The sequence below is a fragment of the Chaetura pelagica genome, unplaced genomic scaffold (genome assembly GCF_000747805.2).
Source record: "Chaetura pelagica isolate M959 unplaced genomic scaffold, ChaPel_1.0 scaffold76, whole genome shotgun sequence".
NCBI classification, from domain to species: Eukaryota; Metazoa; Chordata; class Aves; order Apodiformes; family Apodidae; genus Chaetura; species Chaetura pelagica.
Window position 1 is genome coordinate 8,604,869 of NW_009970723.1, and position 15,289 is coordinate 8,620,157.

A 15,289-nucleotide genomic window follows, 5' to 3' on the forward strand; every position below is an offset into this window, starting at 1 on the left:
CTTTTTAATCAACAAGTGATTTCCCACTGTGATAGAGAGAGGGAGGGAATATACAGGGATGCTGGGCACATCACTTAACACCATGGAAGCTATTCAAATCTTGCGATGGATTCTGGGAAGCTCCATGAAATAAAATAGCCCTTGGTTGTAGGTTCAATTATACAAAAAAAAAAAATTAACCCTCAACAAACTCAGAATGCAGTCCAGACTCTGCAGATCATGTGGAAGGGAGAAACATATTTTTAATCTCATATCAATTTCTTTGAATGTCTCTGACATCATGTGTTGACTGGATTAAAAACATTTGTGATCAAAAGGTCTTTTGTCTCTGATACCTAAAGAAAATCCATGTACGTATTCACTGGAATTTCAAACACTGGTCTTATGGTCACAGTTAAATATTCCTAATTTATTTAGTAATTTCCCTTCTGTTGAGAGTATTGGAAAAGCAGTTTTCTTGCTATGACTTGATTAGCATGAAGAAAATGCCTTAAAAATATATAATAGTAGTCTGGAGTCAAGAAATATGATTTAATATCTTTTTAATTGTGGGTTTATGAAAAATTGTGTATAAGGTCCAAGATTTCAGGGGAAGGCAAAAACAAAATGCAGAAGCATTGAAGGCAGATTATTTATTTTACTTCAATACATTGTTATTACTGGCCTAGATAATCTCACCATTTCCCAGCAAGTATAAGAAAATTAACTTCTCTGGTTTTTGTATGATTCTGAGTTCCAAAATGGTACTTCAGGAAAGGAATTTGCTACAAATGTCATGCTAAATTAACTTTAATCTTGTAACACTCTATTGTATTTTGTATGTGCATGCACTTTCTCATGTTGAAAAACATATGCATCTGATTTTATATATAAACTGTTGTTGATTTAAGTCTTTGATGATCTGAGATTAGATTCTGAAAACTAAAAATTTAATAACTTGTGGGACATTTAAGGGTATTTGAAATGTTACATGTTCTGGTTAGAATGGGTACACACATCGTATCTGAAGATGTGTGGTCCATTATGAAGTTCTGAAGATGAATGGTGCTTTATCAAGTGTTTTCTGGTTTTCTTCTATGTTTCCTCCATGGTGGTCAAGCTATCAATAAATAGGCTTTCCAGGATTAATACAGAGGAAATTGGGTTGAATATTGGAAAGGCAAGAGAAAAGACTGAAATCGGATGGTGAAGTATCTTTCCAGGAATGTAATGAAATCCCCGCATGTCTCATTTTCAGTGTCCCTGGTTACCAAATGGAGGTTGCCCTCTCCCCTCAATTCTTGCTGTATTAATTTTCCTCTCTTTCAGATAAAGTTGCTCTGATTCAGCATGAGTTGGACAGTAGGAGAGGAGGGAAAGGTCTTGAAAAGCAAAATACTCTCTCTTTTGATTTGCCTGATAGCCACAGTGACCCACCATAGGTGGCTGACCTCTCACACCAGTGAGGAAATCCTGTTAGACTTGCTGGGGTCCAGATTCAACCCTGAAGTTTAAAAAATGGGGATGGGGAGGATGAAAGGGAAATTTTAGTTACAACCTGATTGATACTTAAAGTTTTTCTTGCTCTTGAAAACCAGCGCGACGTGTGGGTACAACTGCTGATTGAGGTGGTCTGAAGAGCAAACAGGGAAGTTCTTCAGATGCTCTTGCAGCAGCTACCGTGAAGGTGGTGTATGGGGATGCCAAGACAACCCTGTGATGGGAAACCATCAGCATCTCTAGCACAACTTTTGTTACTATATAAAGTGCCTGTTTAACACCCACCTGTGCCAGTGCAGTCCTCTTCAATGTCCTCTTGAGCTTTTGCTGTGCTTTGTCCTTCTTGCAAGAGGAAACTCAGGTCTCTTATAACTGCTTAAAGCTTTTCTATGATGCTTTTACAGCCTGGTTTTCAGTTCTTTTTTTATTTCTTGATGTTTCCTTGGTGTAATTTGGAGAGATTGTGACTTAGTACATGAATCAGCTGTAGCTCAATAGACAGAGATCACTGTTGGGTCAATCTAACACACTTTTATATGTGTTTGTATGTGTTTTCTGAGCTTGTTCCTCAGTTGTGCTTTCACTGGTGAAGTGCTTAGAGCAAAGGACACGTTACAACACCACCAGCTGGTATCTGTACCAGGACAACAATTTATAGAAATTTCTTCCCCTCAGACCTATGCTGATTTGATAATACTAGCAACAAGTTGTGGCCAATTCTGGTGACATACTTGAATTGGAATCAGCCCTTTCTATAGAATTGCAGGAAATTTTAATCTGCAGCTTTCTCTTTACTTCATTTGATTTCTTTCCTGTTTCTACCAACTTCTTCCCTCATGTCTTTTTAAAGAAATGAAGCACTAGCTAGCCTTTTTTTGAAGTCGTGTGTACTGGAGAATGTAGAATAACTCTGAATCAATTGTGGAATAGAAGAAAACTGTGGAATTGCTTGTTAGCTTGCAGAGTTTGTAGGCAAAGTCCTAGAAATACTTTATTTCTGTGTTTTTTTGCCTTATGTGTGGCTCAATTGGAATGATAATGATGTAATTGTGGTAGCAGTGTTCGTATTGGGTGTCCTGCAGCTGGGGAGAGTAAAAGTTAGTTACCTGAGTGAGATCTGCAACTACCCTCTGGGTTGTTTGAATGTAGGTGGTTTCAGAAAATGGGTATGCAGCTAACACATTTTGGGGATTTATGCATTTCAGAGGACTTTCCCTTCGGAGCAGCTTTTTCCAAGACGGTGTCTTCAGCAGCTATTGTTCAAACAAGTTATCCTGCCAAGCTGAGGGGTTTCAGGATGACAGGAGTAGCAGTCCAGCAGCTGAATAGTTTTGCCTTTTTGGCTTAGTAATAGAGTAAGAGAATTTGCATTTTGTTTCCTTTCTAATAGGCAAAATCCAGGAGAACACTTCTGGTTACTATTGTTCAAGGGGGCCAGTCTAACAAATGTTCAAGTTTCTGGCTTGCCCTGACCTTATTTTAAATCAACATTCTTCAAAACTGTAATTCAAATGTCCTCCAATGTTACCAGCTTGTGGCCCCCATTCCCATTCATCTGTCCCTGCCACATGTGGATGAAAAGGGAACCATCTACATAAAGGCTTCAATGGCTTGAGAAGAATGTGGTGGAGATAAATGCTGGCCAACCTTCAAGCATCTTTTTGTCTTTCAACAGAAATGAAGCATGCAAGAACAGCTTGAAAAGTCTCTAGTATATTTTATAAGACATCAGTGGGAGGAGAAGATTTTTAGAGAGAACTACAGATTCCAATCAGTTATTCTGAAATTGTCGTGTTATTAAATCTGCTGTCACAGGAATAAAAATTGCTGAATGCACTCAAATGATAAACATATGAACCAGATTTTTTGTGCAGTTACTTCAGATAACAAGGACTGGAGTGGATGTTTTAGTAAACTCTTGTTCTTCATGCCTCTTATTCTCTGTGTGCAGTTTTGTCAGAGGTTTATTTAATGGCTAGAATAAGTTTCTTTTAGCATTCAACCATTAAAATACTTAAGCAGGTACAGCCCTGATTTAATCTTAACTAAACATGCCTTTCAAGTTTATTAATTTAAGACATATAATCAGTTCCTGTGTACTGCTGTGATAACCATTGTGTTTAATTTTGAAAGTTAAAGGCACAAAAACTAATAAGATTAGAATAGGAGCCTCTGAGAACAGTGCCTGGAGGAGAAATTAAATTCATTTCAACACAAACAGATATAAAATTAAGTACAAATAGAACAGCCATAGTAATTTCAGTACATCACAAAGTTTCATTAAAAAATCCAACATCCTTCATTTCATTCAGTGTCAGGTTTGTGAATGCTGAATGAATATACGGTCTTTTCCATGCGTATTTTGGAGGCGATTGAAGACCAATGTCTAAGAGCAGTCAGTGGTGCTTGCCAAATGGTTAACCAGTGCTATATAGATGTCAGGATTTCTGTGAGTGTACATTCCTCTCTCATGTGTGAAAATTGGGGGTGCAGGGGTAGTTTAGTAAATACATTTTTCTGCTTGCAGCCATAAATAGAGAAACTAGAAGAAGATGGCATTGACAATGAGACATACAGCCTTTCGGATGAAGATCAGGGATTCAAATCTGCAGTGAAATGACAGGGAGTAGTAGTTAGCACTGACAGATTTTGAGTGGCTTAGGGACATAAATTTGATGTTAACTCCAAGTAAGCAGAAACCGACATCGCACAAACCTATTTGTATAACCTGGATAGGTGGTGTTTCTGGTGTTTTTCTTTCTCCTTTTCACTCTGTAGCTGCGCATGGGGAAAAAGAAATCCACTGTGACCATTCTAATGAGCTCAGTTTTTTTCCCATGCTCTTCAGGACATGCACAATTTTTTGCCTGTGAAAATGTCCAAGATTATATCAAGCTGCAGCTATTCCTTAGGCACTTGATAGGGATGAGATGGAGGGCAGTACACAAAGCACAGCTTGGCTTGATTCCAGAGTGTAGCTGTGAGGACATCTCTCCCATTTTTAGGATGAGTGCCATAATCACTCTGCGTGTCCCCTGGAATGAATACTCAAATGTTTCACACAAGCTGGACCAGTTCCAAATGAGATAACTTCCATTTTCCGATACTTACACCATGATTTTGGAACGAGGTGGGGCAAAGGACTTCTGTGTCTCCTTCCTTTCTGTTGCTGCAGTTGACTTGTTTTTCACCTTTGTCCAGGGTTTGTCCAGAGCTATGAGTTATTCATTTGCTGTTAGTTCTGTGCAAGGGAGGCACTGGTTTCTGCCTCACATGTGCACATATTGAAAGATGGCAACAGCAAGTAGCCATTGAGTGCCCAGACAATTCATGCACTTGAATCGCTTTCATGCCTTGTAGTGTGCAAAATGTCTTGAAGTCCGTGTTGCCACTGCTTTTTCCTGTTTTGATACAGCTGTACTTTGCACGAGGTTGTCTGAAGTCCCTTGCGCTACAAAATGCATTCCAGAGCCCTTGTGTTACTTGTTCCGATACACTGAATCTTTCCTGCCTTTGAGCAGATACTCCACTCTCTGAATCATCCTGACAACAGTTGTCTGCTCTGGTCTTTTACAGAAATTGTTTGAGCTCGGTAAAGCAGTCTCTTCTTCTTGGTGGAAACTCGTGTCAAACACACTTTGAATTTCACAATAGTATATAAACAAAGAAATGAAGGACAGATAAACATAAAGGGTGAGCTATCACTTTGTATCAAAACTCTGGGTTTTTGAGATACACTAGTGGGAATTGGGTAGGGAGATCTGTCAGTGTTATTTGCATGTACTTGTCTTTGTGAATGCAACTCAGGTTGTGCACTGAGTTTTCTTTTGTGTAAGGAGATGCAGCTCCAGTAATTTCAACATAAAACAGGGGCTTTGAGTCTCCACTTCTTAGTATTTTCTGTGAATAGAATCATCATAGAATAACAGAATCATAGGGCTTGGAAGGAACCTCTAAAGATCAAACCTCTAAAGAGTCCAACCCCCTGGCTGCAGCAGGAACACCTAGGGCAAAACACACATGAACGTGTCCAAACGGGTCTTGAAAGTCTCCAGAAAAGGAGACTCCACAAACTCTCCGGAACAGCCTGTTCCAGGGCTCCATAACCCTCACAGTAAAGAAGTTATTCCTCACGTAGAGGTGGAATGCTGGCATAAATGTAGGAATAAATGTTAATCTTCACTGTATCGCTATATAATAAATAGCTGTTTAGTCTCATTTTACTGATACAGAGATCAATACAATATAATTAACTAATCTGAATTGAGAAATGAGAAATTAGTAATTTTCGAAGTCCACATTTAAACCTCAGTAGAAGTGCTGGTTTAATTATCAGAAACTGAAGTATAGGGAAGGGACTGTAATGGGTGAAAGAAGACGTGTAATCTGAAAGCGATGTTGAGACTTTGAAGATGTGTCTCATACAATATGTAAAGCAATTCTTTTAGGGTCAGTGTAAGATAAAGATTTATTTCTGTGTTGCAAGGCAAGCTATGTCCTATTTCTGTGAGTCCTTACTACTTAGTGCTAGAGAATAGAAAGCTTTTGTCATCAGAGCAGACAGGTGTGGAGTCAACTCCCACTATAGAGTAGCAAGGACAAGAGGCATTACCAGTTCTAATAGATCATTATGACTATAGAAGTGGGATGATGAGATAGTTTCAGGAGAACTGATTACATGATCAGCACTCCTTTTAGTATGTATAATGGTGAGGGACAATGGTGTAGTAAAAGGCAAGAATTCAATTTCCATTGTGCTCAGCTGGTGATGAATTAGGTAAAAACTTCTTGAGAGGTAAAATGACGAGGCAGGCTTGTGAGCTGACAGCATCCAAGGTCCAGTTTGGCTTTTGAATGCTGCAGTGAGGGGCCAGTAGGGCACATTTTTAAAATATTTTCTTTATAATAGGTATTAAGGAAAATGTTTTCCTAAAAGCAAACCTTGAAACAGTTTGTCTAAAGAGGTTGTGGCATCTTTCGAAATTTCCAGAACTCAACTGGACAAAACTCCCGAGTGATCAGATTTAAGTTGATCCTGCTGTGAGCAGGGTGTGGAAGTCAATGGGCACCCAGAGATCCCTTTCAGCCCAGTGTCTGGCACTGGGACAAAAGTGTTATGTTTTGAACCTTCCCCTCTTGTAGTCCTCTGCTGCTGTTACAGCCATCTAAGAGTTGTTTTGACTTGTTTCCATCAGCAATCTTCTGGAGGTGTTTGGAAAATGAAGTCTTACTTTCTTGAGGACAGTTCAGGATGGCTTTTGGGACATTTTAGGTCATCACTGACTTAAGGAGTCTTCTAGTGTTCTTAAGAAGAGACAATAATTTTGTAAATTTTTGAGAAAAACCTACAATTTTTGCTGTTGGAAAGGGGTGCTTGCCAGTAGTGCATAGGATCACAGTGTACAAGTAGGATGTTTTTTGTAAATGTTTCAGTGAAAGAAGTAGTACTAGGCATTAGTGTTTATTTTAGCTGAGATTAATTTTGATACCTGTTAAAAGAAATTTTAAAGTTAAAACATTTGGGAATGTTGCTAAATCTGTAGCAATGTGGAATCAACCTCATCCTTATGCAAAGTTAGTGATACTTCGGTCATGCCTGGTTTTGTTTAGAGGTAGCAATTGTTACAATTTTTCCTCTCCAACTTCTAGCAGCCTGCCAAAATATATGAATTAACATTCTTGTTTTCAAAATACAGTATTATGAAGAGTGATATTTTTTCTGAAATGTTACAGCTCAGGAAACAGGAAATAGAAGATTGTAGGAAATAGAAATGTGGAAATGCTAAGTCTTGAAAATCCAACATATAATTAGAAAATGGTAGTCATTTCAGTTCTAGGTTCTCATGCGTGCTCATATAGTTTCTGTGTCTCGTTACCTTTACTGTGATTCCCTTGTCAGTAGTAATTTATTTTCAGACTGATTTTCTCCTACACTGTTCCATATGCCATAACTGTTATCAGCCCATGCTATTTAAACTACTCAGTGGTTTTGAGATTCACTTCAAACAGGAAGGTTTGGTTCCAATACTTTCGGTCACCACTTTATTTTCAGTCACTTTTACAAAGTAGAGATTCAGCTTTAAAGACTTTACTGTACATTGTGACAGAGGCTCTTTGAAGGTTAATCAGCTTTTTAGCAATAATAGGGTTGGATTCTTGTGTGACTAAGTGAGTCACTTCTGTTTCATGTGCAGATCTATCATTTAATCAAAAGCCTGGAAGTTAAGACTTAGAACACTGCATATTAAGTAGAAAAGACAGTTTTTGTTTTAATAATTCTTTTCTTTCTGAACTTCACTGTATCTTTAGGACTGTAAATTAGTTGAGACAGCTAGTCTGATTATTTGAGAACCATTCCTAATGTGCGTGAAATCTAATAAAAGGAGCTGTACAGTGAAATGATATTATTTGGACACCAAAGCTAAAAACTAATTTGAAGAAATATTGTTCTATATACAAAATAAAATTCACTAAATGTGGTAATGTTTCTAATTTACATTTAGGGCATGATTTAATCCAATTGCAGTTTAACTGGAGGCAGTTAGTGTTTTCTTAAAGGCAAGTGTAGAAACTCACAAATCTTTTTTCACATATTTGTAGCCCAAAACAAACATTTGGGACATGGTCAGAGTAGACTTTCACGAATAATTTTTACCACGTAAGCATTTTTTACAACTGAGTATCTCAGATATAGCTCTGTGCTTGAATTTAGCTGTTGAAATTGATGGAATTACACACAGTAGACTTGTGTTTAAACATAACTGGACAAAGTTGTTTATTTTTTTCTGGTGTTAATAAACTGAATATTTTTAACTACAGGAGAGTTTATATTCAAACATATATATATATATATATTAGATGTATGTATCTAACCTTGCATCTAAGTCTAATTGTAATCCCATGCCATATAGTGCTGTGTTGCTGATGGACACTCTACTTCATCAGTTTTGTCTTCCCAAATTTTGAGATATTGAGCTTGAAATAATGGTATAAATACAAAACACAGTGTCCCTGCAAGAACTGTTTAAATTGTTATCTTTATTATGCAGTGCTTGAGACATTTCCTTTGAGTCTCTGTCCTGCTGTTGGAAGAACTGAGTTTAATTCCAGAAAGGAAGATGATGTATGATGCATTTGCTATAGTCTGTGAGCTGCTGCAGCACGTAAGATTACAAGTTCAGACTGTTTAGATTTCAGGCCTTTGATGGAGAAGGGTCTGATTTACAGAATCTTACTCCATGCTATAAATAAATAACTATTGTAAATATTTTAAAACTTGAGGAATATTGGTTTGTATACAAGAATGTATCTCTGCCTAGACATGAAGTATCCAGTAGGAAGAGTAGATATCTCTTTGATTTGTCATTTGTTTTGCTGTGTGAGTTGAAGGGAGAAAGATTTAAGGTGAAGTAGGGAAGAGAATGGGTCAGGGCAAAAAATCTAATTACCTACCAGCATTTTATTCCATTAAGATGGCAGAATTTTTTCCTAAAAATGGGAAAAAGAACACAGTCTTCAAACTAAGAATTACCTTAAAAGAGGAAGAAGGTTGCTGTGAACACTAGTGCCAGCTTTGTTAGGTGGATAAGCAGTAGAAAAGCATGTTTCTGGGTGTTGCCATTTTCTAGACCAAATTTGCAACCACTACTGTGGATGATGCTAATACATCCTAAAACTGCTGTGCCAGATTTACTACTTTTTCTTTTTCAAATCTGTGTATATGAAGACTTTATTCAATCATATTTTGAAGGCAAGTTAAGCATGATGGGCTTAAATTTAGTCCAGACAGCTGTTTTATTTGCCCAGTAGTTAGATATATGATATACTGCCTTTCTTTTTTCCCTTGTTCTCATGTTATTAATGCAGTGGAATTAAGAAAATCTTTAGACCCTTATAAATTGAAGCCATCTGGCAGTTCATAGCTGTCATGCTGTCCAAATTGACAGATTACTCAAAATATGCTCCCTGTGCTTAGGTGCACGGGCCTAAACTTGGTGCTGGTTTCCTCTGAGAAGCTGGGATTAAGAGTTCTTGATCCATGGGTTAGTTAGTGTCAGAAATGTTTGGGACTGGGAAAAATAGCGAATTGTGAAGTGAGAGAATGTTTGTGTGAGTAAAAGAGTAATGGTGAAGGAGAGAGTTTATAGGCACCTTTTTTATTTGATTGAATAGGGAATCCTAATTCTTGTTTGACTTCTCTTTTTTTCTAATTTTTGTCCAAGCACAAATAAACTGTATGTGGTATTTGTATGTGGAACCTAAGTCATGTAAAAGATTCCTTGTACAAGATATGCTGGGAAGGGATTAATGCAGAAAAAATATCCAGTCAAATAATGTAAGACCTTATTGTTGTACCTACAGATTAAGATTTAGAAGCAAAATGGAGAAAAAAAAAGAACCTAAAAAATTTTAATAGAAATGCGTCTCATGAGTTGCCAAGTAGTTGGTAACAGGGCTGGAACACCATAGACCTGTGTTGCCTGAGCAAATTACTTATGTGTGGCAGTATTTGGGTTGACAAGCAGTTGAGAACTCAAGTTACAATCTAGAGCACTTCAATGCTTTAGCTTGAAGTTGGATTTGGAACCATATAACAGACCTGAAAGCTATGTGGAAAGTGCAATAATCATATGTCCTTTGTACCTTTAACTACCTGTATTATTAGCCCACCTGTATAGAAAATTAAAATACTGTTATTTCTGTAGTATTATTTGAAATAATATAGTGGTTTAGAGTGAATTTCAGAAATGTTTCCATTCATTACCCAGACATATGTCTACTTAAAGACCAAGATAAATATAGTCTTTTTGTTATTTTATGACTGTGTCCTATTTTAAGAATGCCTGTGGCTAGTTATCACTGAAACTTTCATTTCAGCAGCTGCTACAAAAGCATGATAGTTTAAAAAAAACAACTCTTCTGAAAAAAACTTTCACATAGAAGTACATTGGTTTTATTTATGTAATTGCTCTTGGCATCAGCTTAAGTAAATTTAAGTGAAAGTTCATCCATAAAATTATTTGACTTTCTCAATCCACTTGAACCTTGATCTGTTTTGGTGTAATGTTCTGGAGTTGGTAAAGATGCTTTGTGATTGGTGTCTGTAACCCCAAATGGGATTACACCACCTTCTTCTGATTCAGAATTTCCTGCTGTTGCAGTGTGTGTTGTTTCACAGAAATGAGAAGTAATTCCCTCTCAGATGCTCATGTTGAGATGGCTGCCAGTGTTGATGAGGTATTCTTTCCCTGCTAAAGACAAGGCGTTGCTTCTGTTTTGAACTTGGTTCTCCCTCAATAAGTTTACAAACTTGTTCTAAATAACTCACATCAGCTTGAAGCTTTATTTCCCTGGAGGATGAATAGTTATCTTCTTACAACCAATTTTTACTCTAAGAACAAACCAACCACATGGCAATTTTGAAGTAGTGGAATAGGCATCCTTTATACCGTAGACACTTGTGCTTTCTCTCAGATCCTTTTCTGTTCTAGTTTTAAAGTTGTTACTATTATTTACAAACTCCTTATTGAGTGGACAGTAATGAGCCTGCATCAGTCAGCTGCAGTGGGGTGGTGTTTGTGCTCTGTCCCCTGCAGGCAGGTTGTAGTGGGGCTGCACGTGCCTCCCAAGCTCTCAGAGTTCATTCACACATTGCCCTCACCACCTGCAGGTGTGTGTGTGTGTGTGCTTGGTCCTCCCTTATAATAAACCAAAAAGAGCAAGGAGTGCCACAGTGAGCACTTATTTTCTGCTCGCATTTCACAAAGGTTTCTACCTCCAAAGCTGGCCTGGCTTGGCTTAGATTATTTGGTTTCGAGACATGTTGCTGTTGTAGCAGGGGCTTGCCACAGATTCAATGCTTCTACTGCAGGGCAGCGCCCCTGGAAAATGGGCTGTTTGCAGTCTTTCCTGGCAGGCCTGGGAGGATCATGACACTAAATTGAAGAAATACCACCTGAGTAAATCTGAGGCATTTCCACAGGGGCCTGCCATCCAAATTGAAGTGCTTGTGAAGGAGCTGAAGTTTTGGAATAAAGGTTTTGCAGCATGTCTTTCTACTACCAAAAAAATCAGTCTGTGCTGGCAAGCAGGCAAGTACTTAGTTAAGGCTGGGTGAGCAGAAATGAGCGTTGAAGCATCTGAGAAAGAAAGAGTAAACTGCTCTTCAGATTTTAATTACAAGCTTTTCCAGCTTCTAGAGCATGACACTTCTGTTTTTTATCATACGCACATTTATTAACATTTCATAGTGTCTTTTCTAAATGTAAAGAGTTTTGGCATATTCTGATTGGGAATGTGGCAATGAAGTATATATCACAGAATCATAGAATCACCAAGGCTGGAAAAGACCTTTAAGATCATCAAGTTCAGCCTATGACCTAACACCACCACATTGGCAAGACCATGGCACTAAGTCTTTCCTCGAACACATGCAGGGATGGTGCCTCTATCACTTCCCTGGGAAGTCCATTCTGATGTCTAATCACCCTCTCTGTGGGGAAGTACTTCCTAATATCCAACCTAAACCTCCCCTGGAGCAGCTTGAGGCCATGCCCTCTTGTCTTGTTGCCAGTTGCCTGGAAAAAGAGCCCAGCCTCTACCTGACTACAGCCTCACTTCAGGTAGTTATAGAGAGTGATAAGGTCCCCCCTGAATCTCCTCTTCTCCAAGCTGAACAACCCCAGCTCCCTCAGCCTGTCCCTATAAGACTTTCCCTCTAGTCCTTTCACCAGCCTCGTTGCTCTCCTCTGGACCTGCTCCAGCACCTCAATATCCTTTTTGCAGTGAGGGGCCCAGAACTGGACACAGAACTCCAGGTGAGGCCTCACCAGTGCTGAGTACAGGGGAGAATCACATCCCTAGACCTGCTGGCCACACTATTCCTGACACAAGCTAGAATGCCATTGTCCTTCCAGGCCACCTGGGCACCCTGCTGGCTCATGTTCAACCACCTGCCAACCAGCACCCCCAGGTCCCTCTGCTGGGCTGCTCTCCAGCCACTCCTCCCCAGCCTGTAGCGCTGCCGGGGGTTGTTGTGGCCAGAGGGCAGGACTCTGCACTTGGTCTTGTTCAATTTCATGTCATTGGCCTTGGCCCATCAACCCAGCCTGTCCAGGTCCCCCTGCAGCTTCTTGCTACCCTCTGGCGGATCAACACTCCCTCCCAGCTTGGTGTCATCTCTGAACTTACTGAGGGTGGACTCAATCCCCACATTCAGGTCATCAGTAAAGATGTTGAATAGGATTGGGCCCTGATCCCTGGGGGACACCACTGGTCACCAGACCCCAGCTGGATGCAGCTCCATTCACCATCACTTTCTGGGCCTGCTCATCCAATCAGTTTTTAACCCAGCAAAGGGTGCACCTGTCAAAGCCATGGATTGCTAGCTTCTCCAGGAGGATGCTGTGGGAAACTGTGTCCAAGGCCTTGCTGAAGTCGAGGCAGAACCACATCCACAGCCTTCCCCTTGTCCACTAGGCAGGTCACCTAGTCACAGAAGGAGATGAAATTGGTCAGGCAGGACCTTCCTTTCCTAAACTCATGTTGGCTGGACCGGATCCCCTGGTTGTCTTCTGTATGCTGTTTGATGGCACTCAGGATGATCTGTTCCATAATCTTGCCAAGCACTGAGGTCAGGCTGACAGGCCTATAGTTCCCCAGATCCTCCTTCTGCCCTTTCTTGTCTATAGGGTCACACTGGCCAACCTCCAGTCATCTGGGATCTCCCCAGTCAACCAGGACTGGTGATAAATGATGGAGAGTGGCTTAGCCAATTCTTCCGCCAGCTCCCTCAACACCCTAGGATGAATCCCATCTGGACCCATGGTCTTGTTGGGATCTAAGTGGCACAGCAGGTCCCTAACTACTTCCTCCTGGATTGCAGGAGGGGGATTCTGCTCCCTGTCCCTGTCCTTCTCTACCAACTCAGGAGCCCAGTTGTCTTGAGGCTTGTAACTTGTCATGGCTCTTGTTTAAGCGACGGGGCCTTTTAGTTGTGTTGTCTGAGATCACATTTGCTGCACTCCATTGCCATGATCTGGTTGTGCATTTATTTTTTTAACAGTGAAAATTTGCTAAGATTTCTGTGATGTGAAGGAGAAAATAGGGATTTTCATGATTGGGTCCCAAGATAGTTCCTTGCAATGTTAGCTGCACAATATTGGTGTAGACTCTCATGCTCCAGGATTCATAATAGGAAAAACTCATGTGCTCATTATCAGTGCTAGTGTAGTTGTTCTGTGATGTATGAAGCTGAGATGATATGCCAGGAGATCCTCCTCCTTTAGGGAAAAGGTGGCAGGAGGAATGAACATTTTTTCGTCTTCTAGAGCTCACAACTCCTAGAGCTGATTCATGTCAGCTGACCAGGCAATTGGAAGCATCCCTTCATGTATGGCCAGTTCTGCACAGAACAGAGATAGATGTTCCACAGTTTTCTTCAGTTTTTCTTCAGTGCTGAGTTGTCCTAAGTTGGGTGCTTCCATTTCCATCCTATCCTAAGGGAAATTGACTGGTACCAGTTCTTGGAAGTCTCTTGGGCCACTGCAGCAACTGCCTGCTCTTGGTTTTGCCTTATTGCATCATTTTACCACACTGCCTACTCAGCTCAGAGTTCTTGTCCTTCCTTGCCCTCTCCATTGCAATCAAAGATCCTTCAGCCCTTCAGCTTCAGGTCCAGTTAGGGAAGTGTCTCCCTTCTGTTGTTGGTCTGGTGCTGCTTGTTGACATTTGAAGAGTTCAGCTCTGAAAATGAGTGTTTCTGGAGATACATATACTACTATAGTCTACTGTAGTCACAAAACTTTCTTTGCAGAAAACCCCAGAAAACCAGTTTGGGACTTGCTACCATGTGGTTTTTAATTTTAAATATCCTTATGACTAATGAAACTGTAAAATACCTTGTCATTGTTGTAGCACATAGGGCATCCAGTAATAAAATAGAGGTCCTCTGTGACCAGTACCATAGACATATAATAAAAAACCAGCCTCTGTCTGGGAACACTTTAGTCCAAGTTCATATTTCTTATGCGCCCAAAAATAGGGTTAATCAAATTCCTGCCTAAGGGCTTAAACAGCTGGAATATGAAAGATATTTTCACTATTCTGCAGTGTAGTAGTCCTGTGTCTCTGGAAAGTATGCACTTTGTTAATGTACAAAATAAAACCTTTCATTTAAACATTTTTCACAGCATACCTAGTTTTATTTAGGCAGTGGTTTGAAGCAGTAGGATGCATTTGGTCATCCCAGACTTCTATTAAGTGACTAGAGAACAATATTTGAGTTTTATTTGAAATGTTTTCTTCCTGCTCTTCTAAACCAAAAAGCCAAACTTACAACAAAATCATTTAAATGCTTAAATGTTGAACTGAATTTTCTGATTCAGCGTTTTCATGTAGATATGTTTTCTCCTAATTGCTTTTCCAGATTGTATTGGTCAGTGGACATCTGGACAGCTGGGACGTTGGGCAGGGAGCTATGGATGACGGTGGTGGAGCATTTATATCATGGGAGGCATTATCACTCATTAAGGATCTGGGTAAATATTTAATATAAGATGTTTTTGATGTATTACATTTCCCTGACATTGTGTGTTGTCTAAACTGAATTTTCTATTTTATCCATTCCTTGAGTACAAATATTCATACTTAGTATAAATATTTTCCAAATTTGTCTACTAAACTCCATCTTTAATCACAGGAGTCACCAAAAAGCAACACATCAATGATCCAGACTGTGCTTTGAACCTGCTTTGAATCTATCATGATGGTCATCATCATCATAGACTGAAAGTTCCATGTAAGATATTAT

General features: G+C 39.6%; 1 protein-coding gene across 1 annotated transcript in view; it reads left to right on the forward strand.

The window, feature by feature from the left end:
• The window catches only part of CPQ (carboxypeptidase Q), a 131,007-nt gene that overhangs the window by 57,327 nt on the left and 58,391 nt on the right, over nucleotides 1–15,289 (forward strand). The window contains exon 4 of the mRNA XM_010006442.1: nucleotides 14,906–15,017. Coding sequence (XP_010004744.1) covers nucleotides 14,906–15,017 — 112 coding nt within the window. The remainder of the gene's footprint in view (nucleotides 1–14,905; nucleotides 15,018–15,289) is intronic.